Source organism: Pteropus medius, unplaced genomic scaffold (assembly GCF_902729225.1).
Source record: "Pteropus medius unplaced genomic scaffold, Ma_sr-lr_union100, whole genome shotgun sequence".
Classification (NCBI taxonomy): Eukaryota; Metazoa; Chordata; class Mammalia; order Chiroptera; family Pteropodidae; genus Pteropus; species Pteropus medius.
Window position 1 is genome coordinate 6284129 of NW_024349803.1, and position 20020 is coordinate 6304148.

General features: G+C 33.2%; 1 protein-coding gene across 2 annotated transcripts in view; it reads right to left on the reverse strand.

The window, feature by feature from the left end:
• Positions 1-1937: 1937 nt before the first annotated feature.
• The window catches only part of NPHP3 (nephrocystin 3), a 33443-nt gene continuing 15360 nt past the window's right edge, over positions 1938-20020 (reverse strand). Inside the window, exons 12-27 of one of the 2 annotated variants that reach the window (XM_039837145.1) lie at positions 19710-19853; positions 19137-19234; positions 17789-17891; positions 17283-17371; positions 15726-15864; positions 13349-13513; positions 12276-12370; positions 11535-11657; positions 10156-10345; positions 9762-10003; positions 8647-8722; positions 7310-7437; positions 6161-6401; positions 4267-4392; positions 3558-3673; positions 1938-2949 (exon numbers count right to left, since the gene is read on the reverse strand). In XM_039837145.1, coding sequence (XP_039693079.1) covers positions 2772-2949; positions 3558-3673; positions 4267-4392; positions 6161-6401; positions 7310-7437; positions 8647-8722; positions 9762-10003; positions 10156-10345; positions 11535-11657; positions 12276-12370; positions 13349-13513; positions 15726-15864; positions 17283-17371; positions 17789-17891; positions 19137-19234; positions 19710-19853 — 2253 coding nt within the window. In that variant the 3' untranslated portion in view covers positions 1938-2771. The remainder of the gene's footprint in view (positions 2950-3557; positions 3674-4266; positions 4393-6160; positions 6402-7309; positions 7438-8646; positions 8723-9761; positions 10004-10155; positions 10346-11534; positions 11658-12275; positions 12371-13348; positions 13514-15725; positions 15865-17282; positions 17372-17788; positions 17892-19136; positions 19235-19709; positions 19854-20020) is intronic. The other variant, XM_039837146.1, reaches the window with a different exon arrangement.

Sequence of the window (20020 nt, forward strand, 5' to 3'; positions counted from 1 at the left end):
GGGGATAGTTTTTCCAGCTTTGAAACTTATTTATTTTGCCTTGGTAGGTGGTTTGCCATATTTTAAAAATTTAGTGTATTCATCTATAAAACAACTTCTCTAGTTACTAGAGATGTTTTGAATTTCAAAAAAGAAATGCAGTCTTCCTAACTCCCACTCCTTTGGAAGCTCTGACACATCACTTTGGCAAGACTTTACTCATAAGGTAAACATTTTGTATTTTGATAAAGAATAATGGCTAGTACTCACCATCTTCTAAAGACCTTACTCTGCCTTTAACTTGGTACTGCACACTGCTGGTATCTTATACTACACCAAATCTAAGTTATTTTAATTTTTTGGTCTTTCATTAAAAAGTTATTGGATTATTTTAGCTGAAAAAAATTTGGTAACAGGTATATTTTGCAACCTAGAGTGCTCTCTTGATAGTCTCATTCCCATGAAAACTTGTGTATGTAAGCAGCTGATTATGAAAAATTAATCACTGAATTTTACATTACTAAAACCATTGTGTTTGACCAGATTTATAAACACTGTTTCTAATGTGAAAGATGGAAACACTCCTAAAACTGCCTTCGCAGAAAGGTTCTAAATTCTAGTAAAACAGTATGTGCAACTTTATAATCTCTTCCCTCATCGTTAATGGGAAATTTGTAGTACTACTCAAATGTTTATGTAGTAAAGAAAGTATGTATTACGGGTTTCTCCACATAAAAATACTCCCTGAATACCTACAAACTCACTGACCAACACAAAAAGGCAATAACCATTTAAGAATATTTATTAAAGGAGCTTTGACACCCCCCTGACACATTTTTTTATATTTACTTTTATAAATACTAATAAAAATTACAACTACCATAATTTGGATCCTGACAGTTCAGTTTTGTAATTGAGTTGTCCGAGAGCTACCTTTCTCATTGTGAAGGAGTATATTAATGTGCACATAATATTCCTGTTTGAGAACCTCAAATACACATAAATGTCCCAGCTATTTTTATCTTTTTAAGTAAGCATTCTACATGAAAACACTTGAGTTGTTAGTGTAAGTAGTAAGGTCAAAATAATTAAAATTATATTTAAACTTAAATCTTTTGAAATATAGTCATCCTCCTCTAAGTGAAATTAGTGAGTTTTTACCATAACATACTTGAATAGTATTATTAACCTGAAACTAATTTTACAAGTTTCTGCTTTTCGTATGTTTTCAAGTCTCAATTTTGTAGGAACAAAGAATAAATGGGTATTATTTTGCTAATTTTCTTTTTTCAGTGTTCTAGTATATTGATCTCAGATGATTTCCTAAAGCAGTTTTTTAAGGCATTTCAACTTATATTACTCATAATGGATTACTAAATAGTCAGATTTTGTTTGGTATATTTGTTAAATTCAATTATGCCTTACACAGCTGGCAAACCCAGAAATATGTGTTATGGTCATATTTTATCTTTTTTCCTCTTAAACTTCTCTCAAAAGGAAGAAAAAGGATGTTCTTTTCATAAGATCCTTCAAATGTCTTTTATGTCATCAATGTTAGTGCCTTAGAGTTAGACCATTGCTTCTCAAACTTATCCAAATCACCTGGGGACCTAGCTAAATTGCAGATTCTGATTCAGTAGGTCTAAAGAGAGGCTCAAAGTCTGAATTTTTAATAAGCTCCCAGATGGTGGTTCATGGACCACCCAGTGAATAGTCAGGCCTTAGAGAACATTAATCCAAATCCTATACAATCACCAAAGCTTTGAGCAAACTACTTAATGAGTAGTGACAACTTTCAAGTCTTTTTTGTAATGTTCAACCTATTTCTTAATTATGTAAATCTAATCCTCTTCTATAAACTAGAGTGGGAAAAAGAAAACTTGAAATTGTACTTTTAAAACAGTGAATTATGGTTATTACATCTTTCACCTTTACAATTAATACATGTTGGACTCTTACAAGCATTAAAATTGAAGATTTTATTATATATTAATACATAAATGGTACAAAACAGTATCCAAAATGCGGCAATATTTATAAAATCAAAATATTTAATTTTCAGTATAAAATGACAGAGTAATTTGAGTTTGAGATAAATGAAGACATTTAGGACATTTAAGAAAAATCAGAATATATGTCATGTCTCCATTTTGAATGCCAATGAGCTTGACCTGTTACTGCATTAATAACTTCATATTATGTCAACATATACTACATAGTATAACAACATATTGTGTAGAGAGCATGGAAAGGAGAGAGGGTTTGGCCCATTCTGCTCAAGGAAAAGGTAGAATAAAATGTAGCAATCAGAGATTACTGTTACTAGTTAATTTTATAGAAGACAATTCATACTTTTCATAAACATCCCAGTATTCCTTGAAACTTCTTTGAGGTAGAGAATTGGACCGGACTACTGTTCAAAAGCAAAACAAGGAACAGGGAGGTTAAAGAAGGTTTTGAGAGATGAAAAGAATCATGGAAGTCTTGACCTCCTTAACTGCTCTGCCAGCTCTTGCTGAACGGAGACCAATCTATTCATGTCATCTTAGGATTCTAATGTGCTTACACCCTTGGATCCCATACAATAGGGAAGTTAATTCCTTTAAATGACATTGACATAATCATGGCTCGAACCTCAGTGTAGTCCAATACGATTTCATACAAATGTCAGCTAAATCACAAAAGTAAATTTTCTTAAAAACATTTTTTGTAAGTTTTAAATTCTAATGTTCCAAGTGTTTCTTAATTATTTTATCCTAAGGTGCAATTGTAATGAATTGTAACTGCTGTTACTACCTTTGTCCTTGATGAAGGAAAACATTAGGAGAATGGGTTTTTAAACTAAATGTGTCTCCACTTGATGAGTGTCTGGAAGGAGCTTTTCCACCCAAAAGTGAGGTTTCTGCTTCTTTTATTTCCATCGCCCTTTTGTATAGTTCAGCAGCTTTTTCAAAATTCCCTTCTTCATAGCTTTGAGAGAAAAAAATTCTTAATACGAGAAATAACCTTTTAACAATTCTAAATAACCTTACAAGATACAAAAAATTAACTTGTGAAAAATCGCTCATTTTTTTCAGTGCATTCACTCAGGCAGCCCGGAAAAACGGAATACCCAAACTCTTTTCCTTTTTATTTGTACTGCTAAGGAACACTTCAGTGTCTATATGGACACCATTAATATCGTGTTATAATGGATACAGTAAAATTCCTAAGGGAAGGTAGGTATTCTCTGCATCCTGAGTTAAACAAACACAAAGCAAAAGTCAACATGTATTTAATGGTAAATTAGCTCTGAGGACAGCAGATGGCCCCTATTACCCCAGAGCCAGTTGGTTGCAAATATAAACCATCCTTCACTATTTGTCACAATATAATGCTTTACTAAATAGATTGTGCAGCCTTCATTTTGCTTCTAGATACTACTACCATATCTCGAAATAGGTCACCAAAAACAACCCTACCCCTTTTCCAAGAAAAACCATATTTAACAATAAGTATTTTTTGATGTTCCATGATAAGTCAAATTAAAGGTTCTCAAACAGAGTTTGGCTGTATGAGGAAAGTGAAAAAATTCTTACCTAAGCACAGCTAAATTTTTTAATGTTTCTCCAACTCGAGGATGCATATGACCCAGGCTGTCTTCGTAAATCTTTAATGCTCTTTCATATAATGGCAAGGCTTCGATGTGTTTTTTCTTATTAAAAAAAAGTAACAACACTCACTTAAACACAATAGGTTTCTGATATTACTATTAGCGTATTCTAGACTAAGCTGACCAACTTGGGTAAGCACTTTAAAAATGTTAACATCCCCCTTAGAGATGTAGATAAATAGATTAATTTATGAATAATCATAATAGGAAAAGCATTATAATAGAAGGCCAGAAGCCTGTTTTAGACCTGGCTTGGTAACCACTGACTTTAATCCAACTATATAAGCACAAACCTGTTCTTTATTGTCCTGTGGCTACCACACCTGTTTCTCACCTATCACAGGCAAATGTCACAGCTTAAAGACATACTAGATACAAAGATGTAGGGAGTTTCCAGAATTTAAAAAAACTAAGCCTGTGCAATGAACTAAACACTCGCTCATGTTTTACAGTAAGGGGAAGGGACTATGTTACAAGTATAACTTCAATAATTTCTCAAGTACTAAAGGAAGCATAAGGAGACAATCTTAAATTCCCTTGAATTATTTTCACTGTGCCACACCTAATTCATGTTAACCTATTATTTCATATCTTAAAACCATTCATTTATAAAGAGTTAAAGTGTGAGTACTTACCATTTGGCTATAGAGAACAGCTAAGTTCACCAAGGCAGTAGCTACACTAGGGTGCTTTGGGCCAAAGGATTTCTGCCGGATTTCAACAGCCAGTTCATACAAAGGTACAGCTTTGTCAAGTTTCTCCTAAAACACAAAAGTGAAATCTGACAAAAATATTAAAGCACTAAATACTATCTGATCAGAGCTTATTTATTTATAAATAAAATTTCATATTTTGAGGGAAAAAATTCAGAAGCGTTTCCTTCCAGTTTATTGGTTAAGTTTATAGATAACTGAAACCTAACAGAATATGTAAAAATGCTATACTGAATATAAGAACATTTTCTTTAATAATTCAGAAAGCCTTTCAGGATCACCCATTATTACTGTTTCTGGTAAAGTAAAAACATGTCAGTTAAAATATGTTTGCTTCTATAGATGACTTAGAGAAGACATTGAAATAAAATCTCATTTCCCATCAAATCCATTCCAGACTTTTCCAATTACTTCCTTTCCATTTGTTGGGGAGAAATAGCAACAATGGAGCCTTCTTACTAAAACAGCAACTTCAATATCAGGATGATCAGCAAAGTAGTCTCCCAAACAAAGTCCAGAGACAGTCCACACAACTCTGTAACTGAACTAAATGAAAGCAAGCTTCTCTGGCATTTTTTCTGGAGAAGAACTATAAAAGTTCCAAGTATCACTGGCTAGAAGAACTATAAAAGTTCCAAGTATCACTGGCTAGAACCTTACGGCAAGGAATAGGTTACATTTAAATGTGGACAAAGAGTAAAATTAAAATGCTCACTTCATCAATAAAAACTCCTTCAGCCCTCACAATTGGGTGATTTGTTATGTTTATGGTAATTTAAGAGCAAACTTAATACTGGTTGAATTTTAGAACTTTTGAAATGTAATATAAGAATATGTTTAATTGGAATGCTAATGAATGCATTTATACTTAGAATGTATTTTAACAAAATCAAACAATAATATTTTTGATTAATATTTGAAATAATATTTTTAAATGCTCTACTCAGCTATTTGTTAAAAAAAACTAAATCATGATTTAAAAGCTCATAGAAAATAGCGAGAGAGAAAAGGAAACCCTTGTGCACTGTTGGTGGGATTGCAAATTTGTACAGACACTATGGAAAACAGTATGGAGTTTCCCTAAGTAATTAAAAATAGACCTAGCAATTCCGCCTCTAGGTATTTATCCAAAGAAATCCAAAACACTAATTTGGAAAGATATATGCAGCCTATGTTCACTGCAGCATTATTTATAATATCCAAGATATGGAAATAACCCAAGTGCCCATCTATAGACGATTAGATAAAGAAGGGGTGGTACATGTATACAATGGAATATTACTCAGCCTTAAGAGAGAATGAAATCTTACCATTTGCGACAACATGGATAGACCTAAAACATATTATGCTAAGTTAAATAAATCAGGCAAAGACAAATACCATATGATCACACTTATATGTGGAATCTAAAGAAAAAAATAAACAAAACAGACACTCACAGATACAGAGAACAAATTGATGGAAAGGGGTTGAGGAGCTAAGTGAAAAAGGAGAAGAACTTAAGATGTACAAATTGGTAGTTATAAAATCGTCGTGGGGATGTGAAATACAGCATAGGGAATAGAGTAAATAATATTGTAATACCTAGGTACGTTGTCAAGTGGAAACTAGACTAATTGGGAGGATCACTTTGTAAATCATACAAATACCACTATGCTGTATACCTGAAACTAATATAAAATAGTACTGAAGGTCAACTGTAATTGAAAAAGAAAAAAAGAATCTAACCACTAGAAGATAAATGATTTTGCTGATAGCAAGTACGGTTTAACTGGCATATTATAAAACACATGTAAGCATGCCAAAGATTACTTACCATCTTCTTATATAAGATCGCAAGGTGCTTCACTGTATAAGCCAAAGAAGGATGATCAGGAGCTAATGCTCGTCTCCGAATGTCTAAAGCTCGTTCATATAGTTCTTCTGCTTTTTCATACTGTTTCTTTTCATTGCATAGAGCTGCCAGATTATTCAAAGACTGGGCACAGTCAGGGTGATCTGGTCCTAGAACTCGCTCCCTCATTTCTAAGGAACGCTTCAGAAACTGGTCAGCTGTACTATGAATAAAAGCCAAAAATGGTTTAAACAGTTTATTCTCTAGAAGTCAGGATCCCTAGCCCTAGTTAGATGGAGAACTGAGGCCTCTTTATTCTTAAATCCAAGATTGTTAAAATGAAGGATTCAGCTCAAAATCTTCTCTCTCCCTCTTCCCATACTCTCTTCCCTTCTAGCTCTTTTCCAAAAATTAAAAATGCTTTCCTGATGGTGTGAGGGCCTAAAGTATCTGGATGATTGCCTCAATTCTCCACTTCACTTCTCCTAAAAGACAAAACCATAAATATTTTCCAAAACAAACTTTTTATACCTTTAAAATTATTAGACCTAACTCAAAAGATTTTGGTATTCACTCCTCCCTTTGGGTGAGTACTAAATAATTTTAAATAAACTTTTTGTGAAATAAGACTAAAAATTTTCTACATTTTTTTGATATCTAAAGTATTAAATTTGTTATGTTTTTCTGACATCCAAAGAAGCCACAAAACTTTTTTCAGAAAGTATAAATATTAATGCCATTTTGAGTCTTCTGTGTCCAATTAAAATGAAGACTGAAACCAGCACCCATCTACATTCTTTTCTTCATTCTCCTTTAGTCCCAAGTTTCTTTTCCTGCAATGTCTCATGTACAATATCTATACAAACTCACTTTTCCTAACCATATATAACATACCAGGGAAACTACAGAATAACTTTGCAGTTACCAAAAAAATGATGTAAAAGGAAACATTTAAAAAAAAAAAAAATGCCATGGTCTTTGTTAAGTGTGGCTATGTTCATAACATATACATGAAATTTGGCATAGTTTCTATCAGTTTCTTCTAGCTTGACATGATAGAAACGTGAAACAACTTTGCACCTAGGAGACAAAATAGATACTTGTTTTCACTAGTAATACCATGGTACTCACTCCAAGTTATTCTGAAGGTAGTAGAGAACACCCAGTTCATTGAGGGTCCGAGCATTGTCAGGTGTGTCCTTACCTAACGTAAGCTCTTCTAACTGCAGGGCCCGTCTACGCAAAAGGGCAAATCCATACTGGAGCAAACAAAAAATTCATAGCAATCACCAAGAGTAAGTACAATCTTTGATTCTGAAACAATATATTGAGGTCCTAAAAACTCTTTTCACCTTTTGTTCCCTCCCTTTAAGGTAGATTATAATTATTTTAAGCATTACAGCAAATTAATTTCACAGTTGTTGAAAATATGCATATTTCCACATGGCATCACATTCCAAAATTCATTAAAAACTATGAAAATGATTATGACATATTTTAGCAAAGTGAAGTGAATCTTAAAGTGCTTTGAAAAAATCAGGAAGCAGAATTAACGTGCAGATATTTACCAACTGCACTACTGAACACTTAAACATCATGCATTTAAATTGCACATAGCATTTGCAACTAGAAGACAAATAAGTCTTGAAGACCGAATACACAGTATAATGAATACAGACAATATTGATATTGTATTATAACCATCAAACTGGCTAAGAGACTAGGTCTTAATTATTCCCACCACAAAAAAGAAATAATAATTATGTGATGTGATAGAGGTGCTAACTATCACTTCAGTGGCAATCATATTACAATATATAAATGTATCAGATCAACATCTTGCACACCTTAAATTTACAGTTATATATCAAATATATTTCAATAAAAAACTGCTCATAGCACTTCAAGTTAAAACAAACATGCTATATTTAGATTTTGTCAGCAGCTTAGAAATGTGAAAATAATTTTTTTTGTGTGCTTAAGGGTAAGAACTTATTGGCATTTAATTCTAACATAAAATGTTAACTAAATTTCTTTTAGTCCTTTTTCCAATCTTTTAAAGAACTGAAGCAGCTTTAAAGTCCATCTTCCAAAATTTAACTTTCAAATGAACTTGTTTAACTTTTCAAAAATTAAATAACAAGTCCCAGATTTATTGATATAACTGACATATAACATTGTGTAAGGTTAAGGTGTACACATGATGGTTTGATCTACATATATATTGAAAAATGATTACCACGAAATATAGTTCCACTTTTTAAGAGTCTACTAAGTTGTTCTTCCCAGTAATACTAATATTTAAACACATATTACAAATAAGAATATTTTAATCAGTACTTCTCTAGAAGTCATTTTAAAATCTAAAGTACTTAAACATGTAAGGGTTATGTATCTATATTATGATATTCAGAATTTCTCTTTTTCTCTTTGGTTTAAAACATAACACAAAAGAAATCTCTCATTACCAAGTTGCCTTTTCTCCTTGTAGCTTTCTGACGAATTTTAAAAGATTTTTTCCTAAAATGTTCAGCTTGTTCATATCTTTAAAAAAAAAAGTAAAGTAAGTCAAACAAAAGAGACATGTCCAAAGTATCATACTTCAGTGAAATGAAAGCTCTCCTAGTAGAAAAACTTTCTTGGCTATTAAAAACAGCATTATTTCTAGAAGTGATAGTCAATATGGAATTAAAAATCTTTAACAAAACCCTTCATAAAACAAAATTTAACAAAACAAATCTAGTCCTCCAAGCAGACATTTAACAGATTTTTAACTGATTCGACTCACTTTGAATCTCCAAAAGAGAACCTAACTAAATGAAAGTGTAAAATTTTAGTTTGATATATCATCATCTATAAAGGCTAATTTTTGGTCAAATATAAATGCGAAATTCATACAAAATGTGTGTGAAACAATACTTCTAAAAGTTAAAAGAAAAATATTCCAATAGGCATCATTTATGATGAGGTGAAAGAAATGATTTCTGATAGAGGAAAAAATGTAATTCAGTGGCTGCCTAACAGATAAGAGACACTTTTATTTTACCAGGGACCAACAAACTTTTTCTATAAAGCTCTAAATATTAAGTATTGTAGGCTTCGTGGGCCATGTAGTCTCTGTCACAACTACTGAATGAACTCTACTGACAAAACACGGAAGTGACCATAGACCATATGTAAATGAGAAAAATGTAGCTGTGTTCCAATAATACTGTGTTTACAAAATAGAAGGGCATCTGGACTTGGGCTGTGGGCAATGATTTGCAGCCCCCTATATTAGTAATGCACTCAATGTTACAAAGCTAGTCAGTGAAGGAACTCGGATTCTAACCCAACCATATGACTCCGAAGTCCATCCACGCTCTATCCTCCACGCACCTTCAGACAGAGATGAATCTTACAGTTTTATTTTCTGTTTGGCCCATGACGACCCAGACCGAGAAATCATATTTGAACATGGTGCATTCAAAGAATATAGAATAAGGGCGAGCGCACAGTTACAAAACAAAGCCTGCCAAATGATTGCAGTTAAGAATTGTAACTCCCGGTCATAAAACCAGAGTATTAGTGACCTAAATCTTACTTATTTTGTTTCTGGTACAAAGTTGCAAGTGCCTCGAGTTCACGAGCAATTTGTGGATGGTCTGTACCAAATGCATTTTCAGAGATTTCCAATGCCTGTTTATACAGTTGTTCTGCATTGCCAAACTTCTTCCACTGCACGTACACACTTGCCAATTGGTGGAGGGACTGAGCTACTCGTGGGTGATCTGGATCTAAAGCCGTTTCTCGAATTTCTAGAGACCTCTGCAAAGGCACCACAGCCTGGGGAAAAAAAGATTAAAGACCAATTAAAGTGAGTGAAAGGCTGTAAGATGTACCATCTGATTAGCACAGCAAATATAAGTTGCACTAACTCCTAGGAAACAGAGCAAACATGAAAAACCCACACTGGCTCTGATTCCGGCTGGCATTACCTGACTGAGTAGGCCGAGGTCCTTGAGAAATCGCCCCAGGGTTTCATAAAGATCTGCTAAGCAAATCATGTTCTCCTCGCCTTCACAGTTTTTCTCATACTGCTTCAGAGAATCAAAGTATTCTGCTGCCATCGCACTTTTGTCTTTGCCAACAAACTGCCAGTAGCTCAGCAACTCAGCAAAGTGTCCTCTGTCCAACAAATAACAGTAATTCATGAAAAACAAACTTTAAAACCCACTATCAAGTGAAAATGCCAGACTTCATATCAGAATTCATATGAACAACTTATTAGTAGGCAAGTGTAGTGCAATGAGGTAAGACTGTGGGCTTGGACTATCATGTGTCCACTACTTCCTAACTGTATGATCGTAAACATGTTGTCTGACCTCTAAAACCTCAACACCCTCATCTGCAAAAGGGAGACACTGACATTACCTGCCTCAGGTGTTACTACAAGGAGATTATGGCACATAGCAGGTACTCCACAGTGTTGGCTATTACTATTAGTATCATTATGGTTACTCATCAATAGAAATCTATCAGAATCCTTTTTAGACAGTTCATGATATGCAATCAACTGCTTAGTTTACTCAACACGCTATTTTAAATGATGGAAATTAGAACAGAAGAAACTAATGAAACATAGGCAAACTGTCACAGAATATTTACTTTGTATTTCCATCAAGAAATCGAATGAGAAAAGTAAGCTTACTCATCTGTAGATTCTGATTTCAAAAGAATCATGAAAAATTGGAAATAAGTTACAAAGTACAACAAAGAAATTTGAGAGACTTCATTCAGGAGAAAAAAAAAATTATGCAGCTAGTACGAGAAATGTCTAAATTTCTAAGTAAGACAGAAAAACCCCTCATGAAGTTTAATAAGGTGGTTCATAAGAAGGTGTGGTTCTGACACTGGCAAATTCGAACATACCAGAAAAGACAAACAATGTATTTATGAAAAAGGGTAATCCTTTCTTTAAATTCAACACCAGTTAGATTCTCTGTAGAGCCCAGTCTGGTTTGAAGGTTACACTCTGCGGTATCTGAATGCCCTGAGAGTCAGTTATCAACTCTCTGGGTGATTTAGGTTCAAACTTGCTTCAATTCAAATTTAAGATATAAAGATATCTCAGGATCAGTCCAGGTCTGATTTTATGAAGCAGCAGTACTCTTATCTTTTTACTCTTCCTCTTGGAAAACATAAATCTAATGGCAATTTACAAACTATCTTAAATTTCTCCCATGCTGTTTTATATTTCAGGTAGCACTGAAACTGGACTAATTTTCAAGTTAAAAATGCTGTTTTTGTTTGTTATGCTGAATGGCTGTTTAAATCTGTTTCTCTGGGGGAAAGGTGTTCTGCAAATGTTGCTTACCTTTTATAAAGGTTTTGAGACACAAAGAGATTGAGAAGGCAATTGTGCAACTTTTGCTTGTTTCCCTGCTGCTGAAAAAGCCATGGGAGTTCATCTGCACCTCTCCAAGTCACTGGGTCCTGACTAGTGGAAGAGAAGGGGCAGCACTGAGTACAATGAGATTGCTTAAAAAACCTTCAGACACATGCTGAAGGAAAAAAAATATATTTAACATATACCTCTGATTCTTTAATTATCAAAATGAGAAACTTTACCCATCTGTCCTTGAAAATAAATAAAGTGATATTCAGGGCCACCAACCAAACTTTAAAGGTATTTTCCTAAAATAGAACTATTAAAAAAATAAAAATAATTTAAAAAATGAAATGCACTCAAAATAAATAAACCTGCAAAACTCAAAACAAACAAACAAACAAAAACCCCATCCTAAATGGACCCAAATATGCACACAAATAAGAATCTACAGACACACACATATTTTTAAACTATTTAACTGGAATAAAATAAAGTAATAAAATGATACTGCATTGATTTTACTTAAGTTTAAATCTTTAACATAGTATTAAGACTTATGTAATCATCTTTTGTTCTTTTGACATCCATGGAATAGAAAAGCATTTAATTTTTTCGGTAATCATTAAAATTTTATATATTAAGTTATAAGTTAAGAAAGAGAAATAGCACCCAGAGGTAGAGGATATGGCAGAAGCTACAGATGAACAATATGGACAGTTGTAATACCTTAGCTGCATGGTGAAATAGTTGATTAGCTTTTGTCTATATGAAGAAATAATGGTGGTATCTTCCATGTACTCCAGTCTCACTGTTTCCCAAGCCTAGGGAGAAAAAGAAAAAATACTGCAGTCTATTTTCCATCAGTTACTGTATATCTAATCACGAATTCGTAAAAAGGAATTTACAATTTACAATTTTTTTTATAGTTGTATAATAAAAATGATAGTAGAATGTTTCAAAATTCAGGATGTATTTATGTGATTAACTGATATAAGAATAAAAATTCCTGTACTAATAGTTTAAGAACTCAAAACACAATTTAATTCAAACTGTTAACACATTAAAAATCTCAGAAATGGAAATTTCTGAGTTGAATCATTATGTTGTAGACCTGAAACTAATATAATGTATGTCAAGTATACTTCAATAAAAAAAATCTCAGAAATGTGGATTGAAAAAGTACTAAAAAGAGTAAATTATATTTAAGTGATAAATAATAAAAGAGAAAGGTAAGCCTCTGAAATTACAAACATTTCACTCCCCTCCTCCCCACAAATATAGTACAGCATACTCAAATGAAAGACTTCATTTGCATCTGTACTATATATATGTATACATTTATACATATATAAATCAATCATGGCATTGCTGATAGTAAGAATTATATTAGTCAATATTTCCTAGGTGTTTACTACTATGTGGCAGACATTATGCCCAGTGCCTCACAAGGACCAAGGACTATCTCAATTAATACTCTTCACAATCCCTGTGGTAAACTGCAAAGTTCTTGCCCCAAATTAGAGAAGGTTACATAGCCATCAAGCCTAAGGTTACATAGCCATCAAGCTGTGAAGGGCTGGGTTGTAAACAGAGGCAGACTGACTTACAGAGTCCAAGTTCTTAATACATGTATAACCATACCAGCAATTCAATGAAACATAAAATTTGAAAAAATATTTTTTCTCTTCCAGAAAGAAACTACCTTTTAAAGTAATAGCCATCTCATAAAGGTATTACATAAGAATATTAGCCAATTATATGTTGACATGTCAAAAAAACCTTATTAAAATAATATTCACCTGTAGATGCTGAAACTTGAGCAAACCACAACCATAAGTCAACAAACACATTTTGTGTAAACTGTGGATAAGGGAGGTCAAGACAGCCCAGGACATCTCAGGATAGAGTTCCATCAATTCTGATTCACTCACACCATTGTGACTAACATTTACGAGGCAGAGAATCTAGGCAGAAAAACAAATGAACAATGATCATAAAGTATCTCTATATGTAAGTAACAGCCAATAAAATTTCCATAAGCTTATTGACTTCTTATTCAAATGATTTAATAAACCAAGAAACAGATTTTTTTTTAGAATAAAACACACTTCCCAAAAGACACTAATCAGGAATAAGGCAGAGTGAAAATAAATAAAGGAAACCTCATTTACAATGGAGACGGGAAGCCCCAAAGGGGTAATATCTTATGCATATACCACTCATTGCAGCCTGTATATTCAGCAAGGAGGAAGATAAGAACTATTTTGACAACAAAAGACATTAATCACATGGGAATTTCATCTCCTGCTTCTACATAAGAGGAGGATCCTCTCCTGCCCCAACAATGCACTAACTACTGCTTGTAGCCAATGAGAAACTGCCACAACCTGGAACTCTTCTCCAATGAACTTTTGTTCAGAACAACTCTCCCCAGTTTCCTCCCCTCTCCTTAGTTATCTGGACTTGCTTATGGTTTTGCCATAGTGTGCTTGTCCCCAGTTGCAATTCTCTGCTATTCTCGAATAAATCCATTTTGCTAATTAAAAAAACTGGCTATTTATTAAGGTCTACAATAGTGTATATATAAAATCTAGCATGTCAAAGATAACACACATATAGAAAAAAATCTAGTGAAAATTAAAACTGTAGGAATGTATTATTAAAACTAATGACAAAGTTCCAACTCTGACAAAATGGTAGAAGAAAATAACCCTCCTACTACAAAAGCTTGTCAAGATCAGATAACATATAACAAAACATTTCTAACGCACAGTTGAGCCGGGAGAAAAGAAAGGGAAGTTCTCCCAGTGCTAGAAATAGGAAACTGAAAATCAGAGGGCTAGGTGCTGGGGCTGCTGTCCCTGGGGAAAGTGTGGATGGAAGATAGGCAGCAGTCCCAGTGACTTAAGCGTTTGGGTTTTTACACCCACAGTGAGGATGTAAAGTGAGCCTGTAAGCCGTATGAGGTAAGAAGATACAACTAGAATGCTTGCCCACACCAGGACCTTCCAAGGGCTGTCTCCTCAGGGAAGAGGAACACAAGGAAAATATCAGCCCACAGACATGGGGAGAAGACAAGGATATTTGTGGGCTAGGAGGCGGGACAATAAGTCAAAACCCCAGGAACCCCCAAGTTGATAAATGAGCATGAAAATGGATTCAGGTTCAAACTATATTCAGCAAAGTTGCTAAATATAATGTAAATTTTTAAAAATCAAATTGAATAAATAGCAATGAACTATTTTAAAATGTCATCTTATTTGCCTATGTCTGACTTATTTCACTTAGCATAAGACCCTGTAGGTCCATCCATGTTATCTCAAATGGCAAGATTCCATTCTTTTTTATTGCTGAGTAATACTCCATTGTATGTATGTACCACATCTTTTTCATCCAATTATCTATCAATGAACACCTTGCTTCCATATCCTGGCTATTGTAAATAATGCTGGAATGAACACATGGGTGGCATGTATCTGTTCAAATTAGTGTTTAGTTTTCTTCAGATAAATACCCAGAGTGGAATTACTGAGTCCTATGGTAGTTCTATTCTTAATTTTTTGAGGAATCTCCATACTGTATCCCATAGTGGCTGTACCAATCTGCAATCCTATCAATAATAGTGCATGAGAGTTCCCTTTTTTCCACATCCTCAATGGGTGAAAAAGGTAAAGGTTGGAATAAGGGGTACAAACTTACAGTTATAAAATTAATAAGCTACAGGAATATAATGTACAGCACAGGGAATATAGTCAATAATATTGCAATAACTTTGCATAATGAATGACATCATAAAGTTAAAAGATAAGAAACAAACCGGAAAAAGACATTTATCTGCAAACTCTGTATCATAGGATTTGTATGTAATATTTAAGAATGCCTATAAATTAGTAAGAAAAAGATGAACAACTCAAAAATGTTTAAAGGACCTAAACAAGGAATTCACAGAATAACCAATAAACATGAAAAGATTAAAAATCTCAATGATAATCAGGAAAATGCAAATTTCCTGAAGTATCACTTGTGGCCACAAGCACACTATGGTAGCACACATTCTTATATACGGTTAAAACATATTTAAACATAAATTTGGAAAAATTTGCTATTTATTTCAATGCATATAAAAATACTAACAAAGCAAAATAATCTTCCTTTTATAAGTTTATTATATTTTACCTGTTTCACTAGTTCTTTATCTATATCATTTGCCATGGACTCCTGGATAGATCGCAGAACAAGTCTATATAATGAAACAGTATCTTGACACTGGAAACACTGATGAAGGATTTTATCTAAATTGCCTGCTCTCCCAGTACTGTTGGAATTGAGAATAGATTTAATTTGTAATAGACTGTCAACATCTGTAAAAAATTGGGGGTAGATTAAAAACAACGTGGTCTCTATTTTTTATACCGCAATTGATAACAATTCAATAAAACATGATACAAGATAATGGTAGTTTTATGGGTCTGCTAGAGTCATCAAGTTTATTTTAGTGTACCATCTAATTCAATTCAATATGCATATACTGGGACTTAATATACATCAAACAATTACTACACCTAGTAGAAAAACGAGACAATGTTCTTGTCATCTAGAAGCATGCTGACTACATAGCAGAAGCAGGAAAATAATTATAAGTAAATATGATTAGTTAGCCATGCAAATTCAATTTTTTTTAGAGTCAGAATTTGGAAAACATGAGGCTAAAAAAAAATCAGTAAATAGGGGGGTTAGTTTTAAAATATTACAGAATATTTACCGACAGTTTTTTTAAAATATAAAGATATGTGAAAAAGAAAAAACCAAAACCAAAAAAAGGTCCATAGTCCCTCTTAAATAGATAATTTCAATAAACATTATGAAATGTATAGAAAGTGACTCACACTCTTGAATTGTACTTATGCAAGCTACTGATATTCACGGAGGCCAGATTCACTGTACAATTTTGGGACAATGGGAAAGAATAGTGGAAATATCGTCGGCAATACATAATTTTAGAAGTTTTTCATTTCAGATTTGGTGCTTAAGATGAAAATGTGGAATTGAGAGACAAGAGTACTAGATTCAGTGTCTAGAATATGAGTTCTGTTAGAATTACTATCTATTTGATGAGTACCAAAAAAATATATTAATCTTTTTTAAAAACCTCCGGTTTTGAATAGCAAAGTAGGCTGAGACAGTACTGAAGAAGAGGCAAATATAGTAAAACTTTCTTATGCTTATCTAAAAGCAAATTAGTAATGGATATTTAAAACAGAAGAATCTATTTTAAGATGAAAAGTTTATCAGGATTTGAGAACAGAGACAACTAAATATTCCTACCTACATACCTACCTACTAATATTCAAAGACATCGACAATAACATTTTTATGCTTTAGCTGACTACTCACTTTTCCAAAGCTAGGGGGCCTCAAGCAGGTGACAATGAGCGCTCATGGCTGGGCCCTAAATTAGGGCAAAGATGGCCTTCTTTTGCAACCCCCAAGGGAAAAGAATAGTGTGATAAAAATATCACACAAATATATTCAACAAGTGCTGATAATTCACGGGCTATCAATCTTCAGTCATGTCATATTCTCACAGGATGTTAGTATCACTATTACAATAAACAGAATATGAATGACCCAAGAGATTGTCATAATGATCAGTTCTCTGTTTCGCATGGTGAGGAAACAGTCTGCAGCAAACACAAAACATGCAGCAGATCATGTAAAGTAATCACCACTTACCGGGCAATCATTTTTCCGAAAAGGGTGACATAAAGGGCATTACAGGTTGTAGCAGAACGACAGTGTCGTTCTAGCTTCTTCTCCTGCACCAGTTTAACAAAAAACAAAACAAAAATACATAACCACCTTGGAATTAAGTGGTCTTTACTACCAAGCCATCACAAGTATCCCTGCAGGAATGACACAGTTCCTAGCATTTCATCAGCAGCATCACTGTGTGGTGGTGGACTGAAGATGAGGTTGGCATATAAATGCTTTATTTGCTTTAAAATTACTTGCTTAATATAATATTGTAAAGTAAACCTTAAGACTAAAATCTTTTTTATTGCTTATTCTATATCTGTTATTAGTTTAAGAGCAAATGCATTTAACAAAGTAATTGCTAAACTCCAATTTTCCTTATAACAATAGAGATCTCTTACATTGAATTTTAAGTCTCATATAAGGTATTTTATAAGAAAGCTGACAGAGAGTAACAAAATAGCAGCACAATTAAAAACTCTTACCTGCTCTTTACTCAATTTAATGTCTACAGAGTGGCATTCTGCAATTATAATAGATTTTGCATCTTTAGGATTTAAAGGATCAAGGTGAAGTGTAGGCCACAACCTTTTATTTAAAGAAAAGAAAAATGACATTCTCTTCTAATAATATCACAAAAGCTGTACTCTATTGACAACACAAATAAAAATCCATTACAAGAATTAATTTTTTATATTGCCTTTATAAAATAAGTAAAACTAATCTGTTGATCGTATTAAATAATATTACTTCATTTTATTATTATATGATGTGTATCATTTCTTTCAGCAATTAATCATAACAAAGACATAAAATAAATAGCATATACATTAGATAGTGAAGTGGTAAAATATTTCTAGTTCTATGTCCTGTACTATCATTAAAACAAAACATAAGTATTAGTACCTATAATACTACAAGACAGACTTTGCCCACAAGTTACTTGTAATCCAATTGAAATTTAATCACCCTACAACATGCTATCTCAGAAGGGTGGTGAAAATTGCTTATTTGGGGGAGGAGGTGGAAAAAAATCTTATTATTTTCATGTATAAAGCACAACTATTCACACATATCTACTTATATACATGGATTAATATATAGTATATGTGTGGTATTACATTTCTTGGCGGGGAGGTGATTAGGAAGAAAATTATTTAAAAAGCTCCTTGGAGGGAATGAGGTAAATATAGGTTGAGAAACACTGTCTCACAGAAGTCAATCATTGCATCCCTTTTTTAAGGACTGTTAAAATGAGCTTGCATTTCAGGATAACAGGTGTCTGGTCTATTATTCCTACCACATCCCTCTCCCTATGTTCCTCACCTATAAATTTAACTGCCTAGTAGACATCACTACTCAAAGCTGTAACTGGCAATTTAAACTAACCATCTCTGAAAACAAACCTGTCTGTCCTTTGTGCTTTCCTTCCAATTCATGAATTTTCTATTATGGATAAAATCTTATTTTTGGATGATGTATCTCAGAATATTTAAAGAACAAGTGGAAAAAGACTATTGTTGCTGATCTGAATTCTGGACACTTAAAGAAGTGTCCAGGCCCTAAAACTATGTCAAAATGAACAATCTTTGCTGATCATGAAAATTCAGAAACTTGGGAGCCATCTTAGCCTTCACCTCCCTTAACATCCCAGATTTAACCTCCCATCAAATCTTACAGATTATATCTTTTTGCTAATTTCGTTCACTTCTCCCCATCCTCACTGCCACTTCTATAAAAAATATGAAATACACAAACACATATCAAAAACTTTTCCTTGTTTGTACTTAAAACATTTTATGTAATCTGAAAGAACTAAAGTTAGCATCGTACCTCCATGCTGGAGGGCATGTTTCTACATTCACAGAAACAATTACTCTTACATTCACTGGCAGTGGATCTATCAGCCATTTCATGTGTTTTTCAACTTGCTTAAAAATATAAAAACAAAATTCAATCTATTAATTCAAAATATTTCAAAACAACCCAATAATAGCTCCCCAAGTAAAATGAAAATTCTCATTAAGTTTCTCGACACTACTATGGATAAAATCTTATTTTTGGATGATGTATCTCAGAATATTTAAAGAACAAGTGGAAAAAGACTACTGTTGCTGATCTGAATTCTGGACACTTAAAGAAGTGTCCAGGCCCTAAAACTATGTCAAAATGAACAATCTTTGCTAATCATGAAAATTCAGTTGGTCATTCCAAACAAGACACTAGTGTCTACTGGCATACAGTACATTTTTTAATCCACATGCTTCCTCCCTAGACATTAAACAGAAATAAAAGAAACAACATCAACATTTTATTCTCACAAACACATAAATGCCTGCTATATAGTTATTACTGATATATTTGTCTCTTTCTGAGTGTATCAATGTTATAAAGTAAAAACACTACCTGAACTTGATCTATAGAATCAATAATGATGATGATGCTGCCTTGATGACGAGCAGAGAGTTTTTCTAGCCAACGTGGAAATTCTTCCAAAAGCTTAGCAGGATCCAATGTCAGAGCAGATACTGACCAAGAGTGCTGCATCAACTACAAGATGAGAATACATACAACTTAAAGTAGAAACATTATCTCTGAATTTTAAACCAAAATTTAAACCTCACCAAGACCTGATTGCATTGAGTATTATTTTTAACCTTATGCAAAACCAAAATAAATGGGTAATATTAAAAATTGGTTTATCATCTGGTACTTAG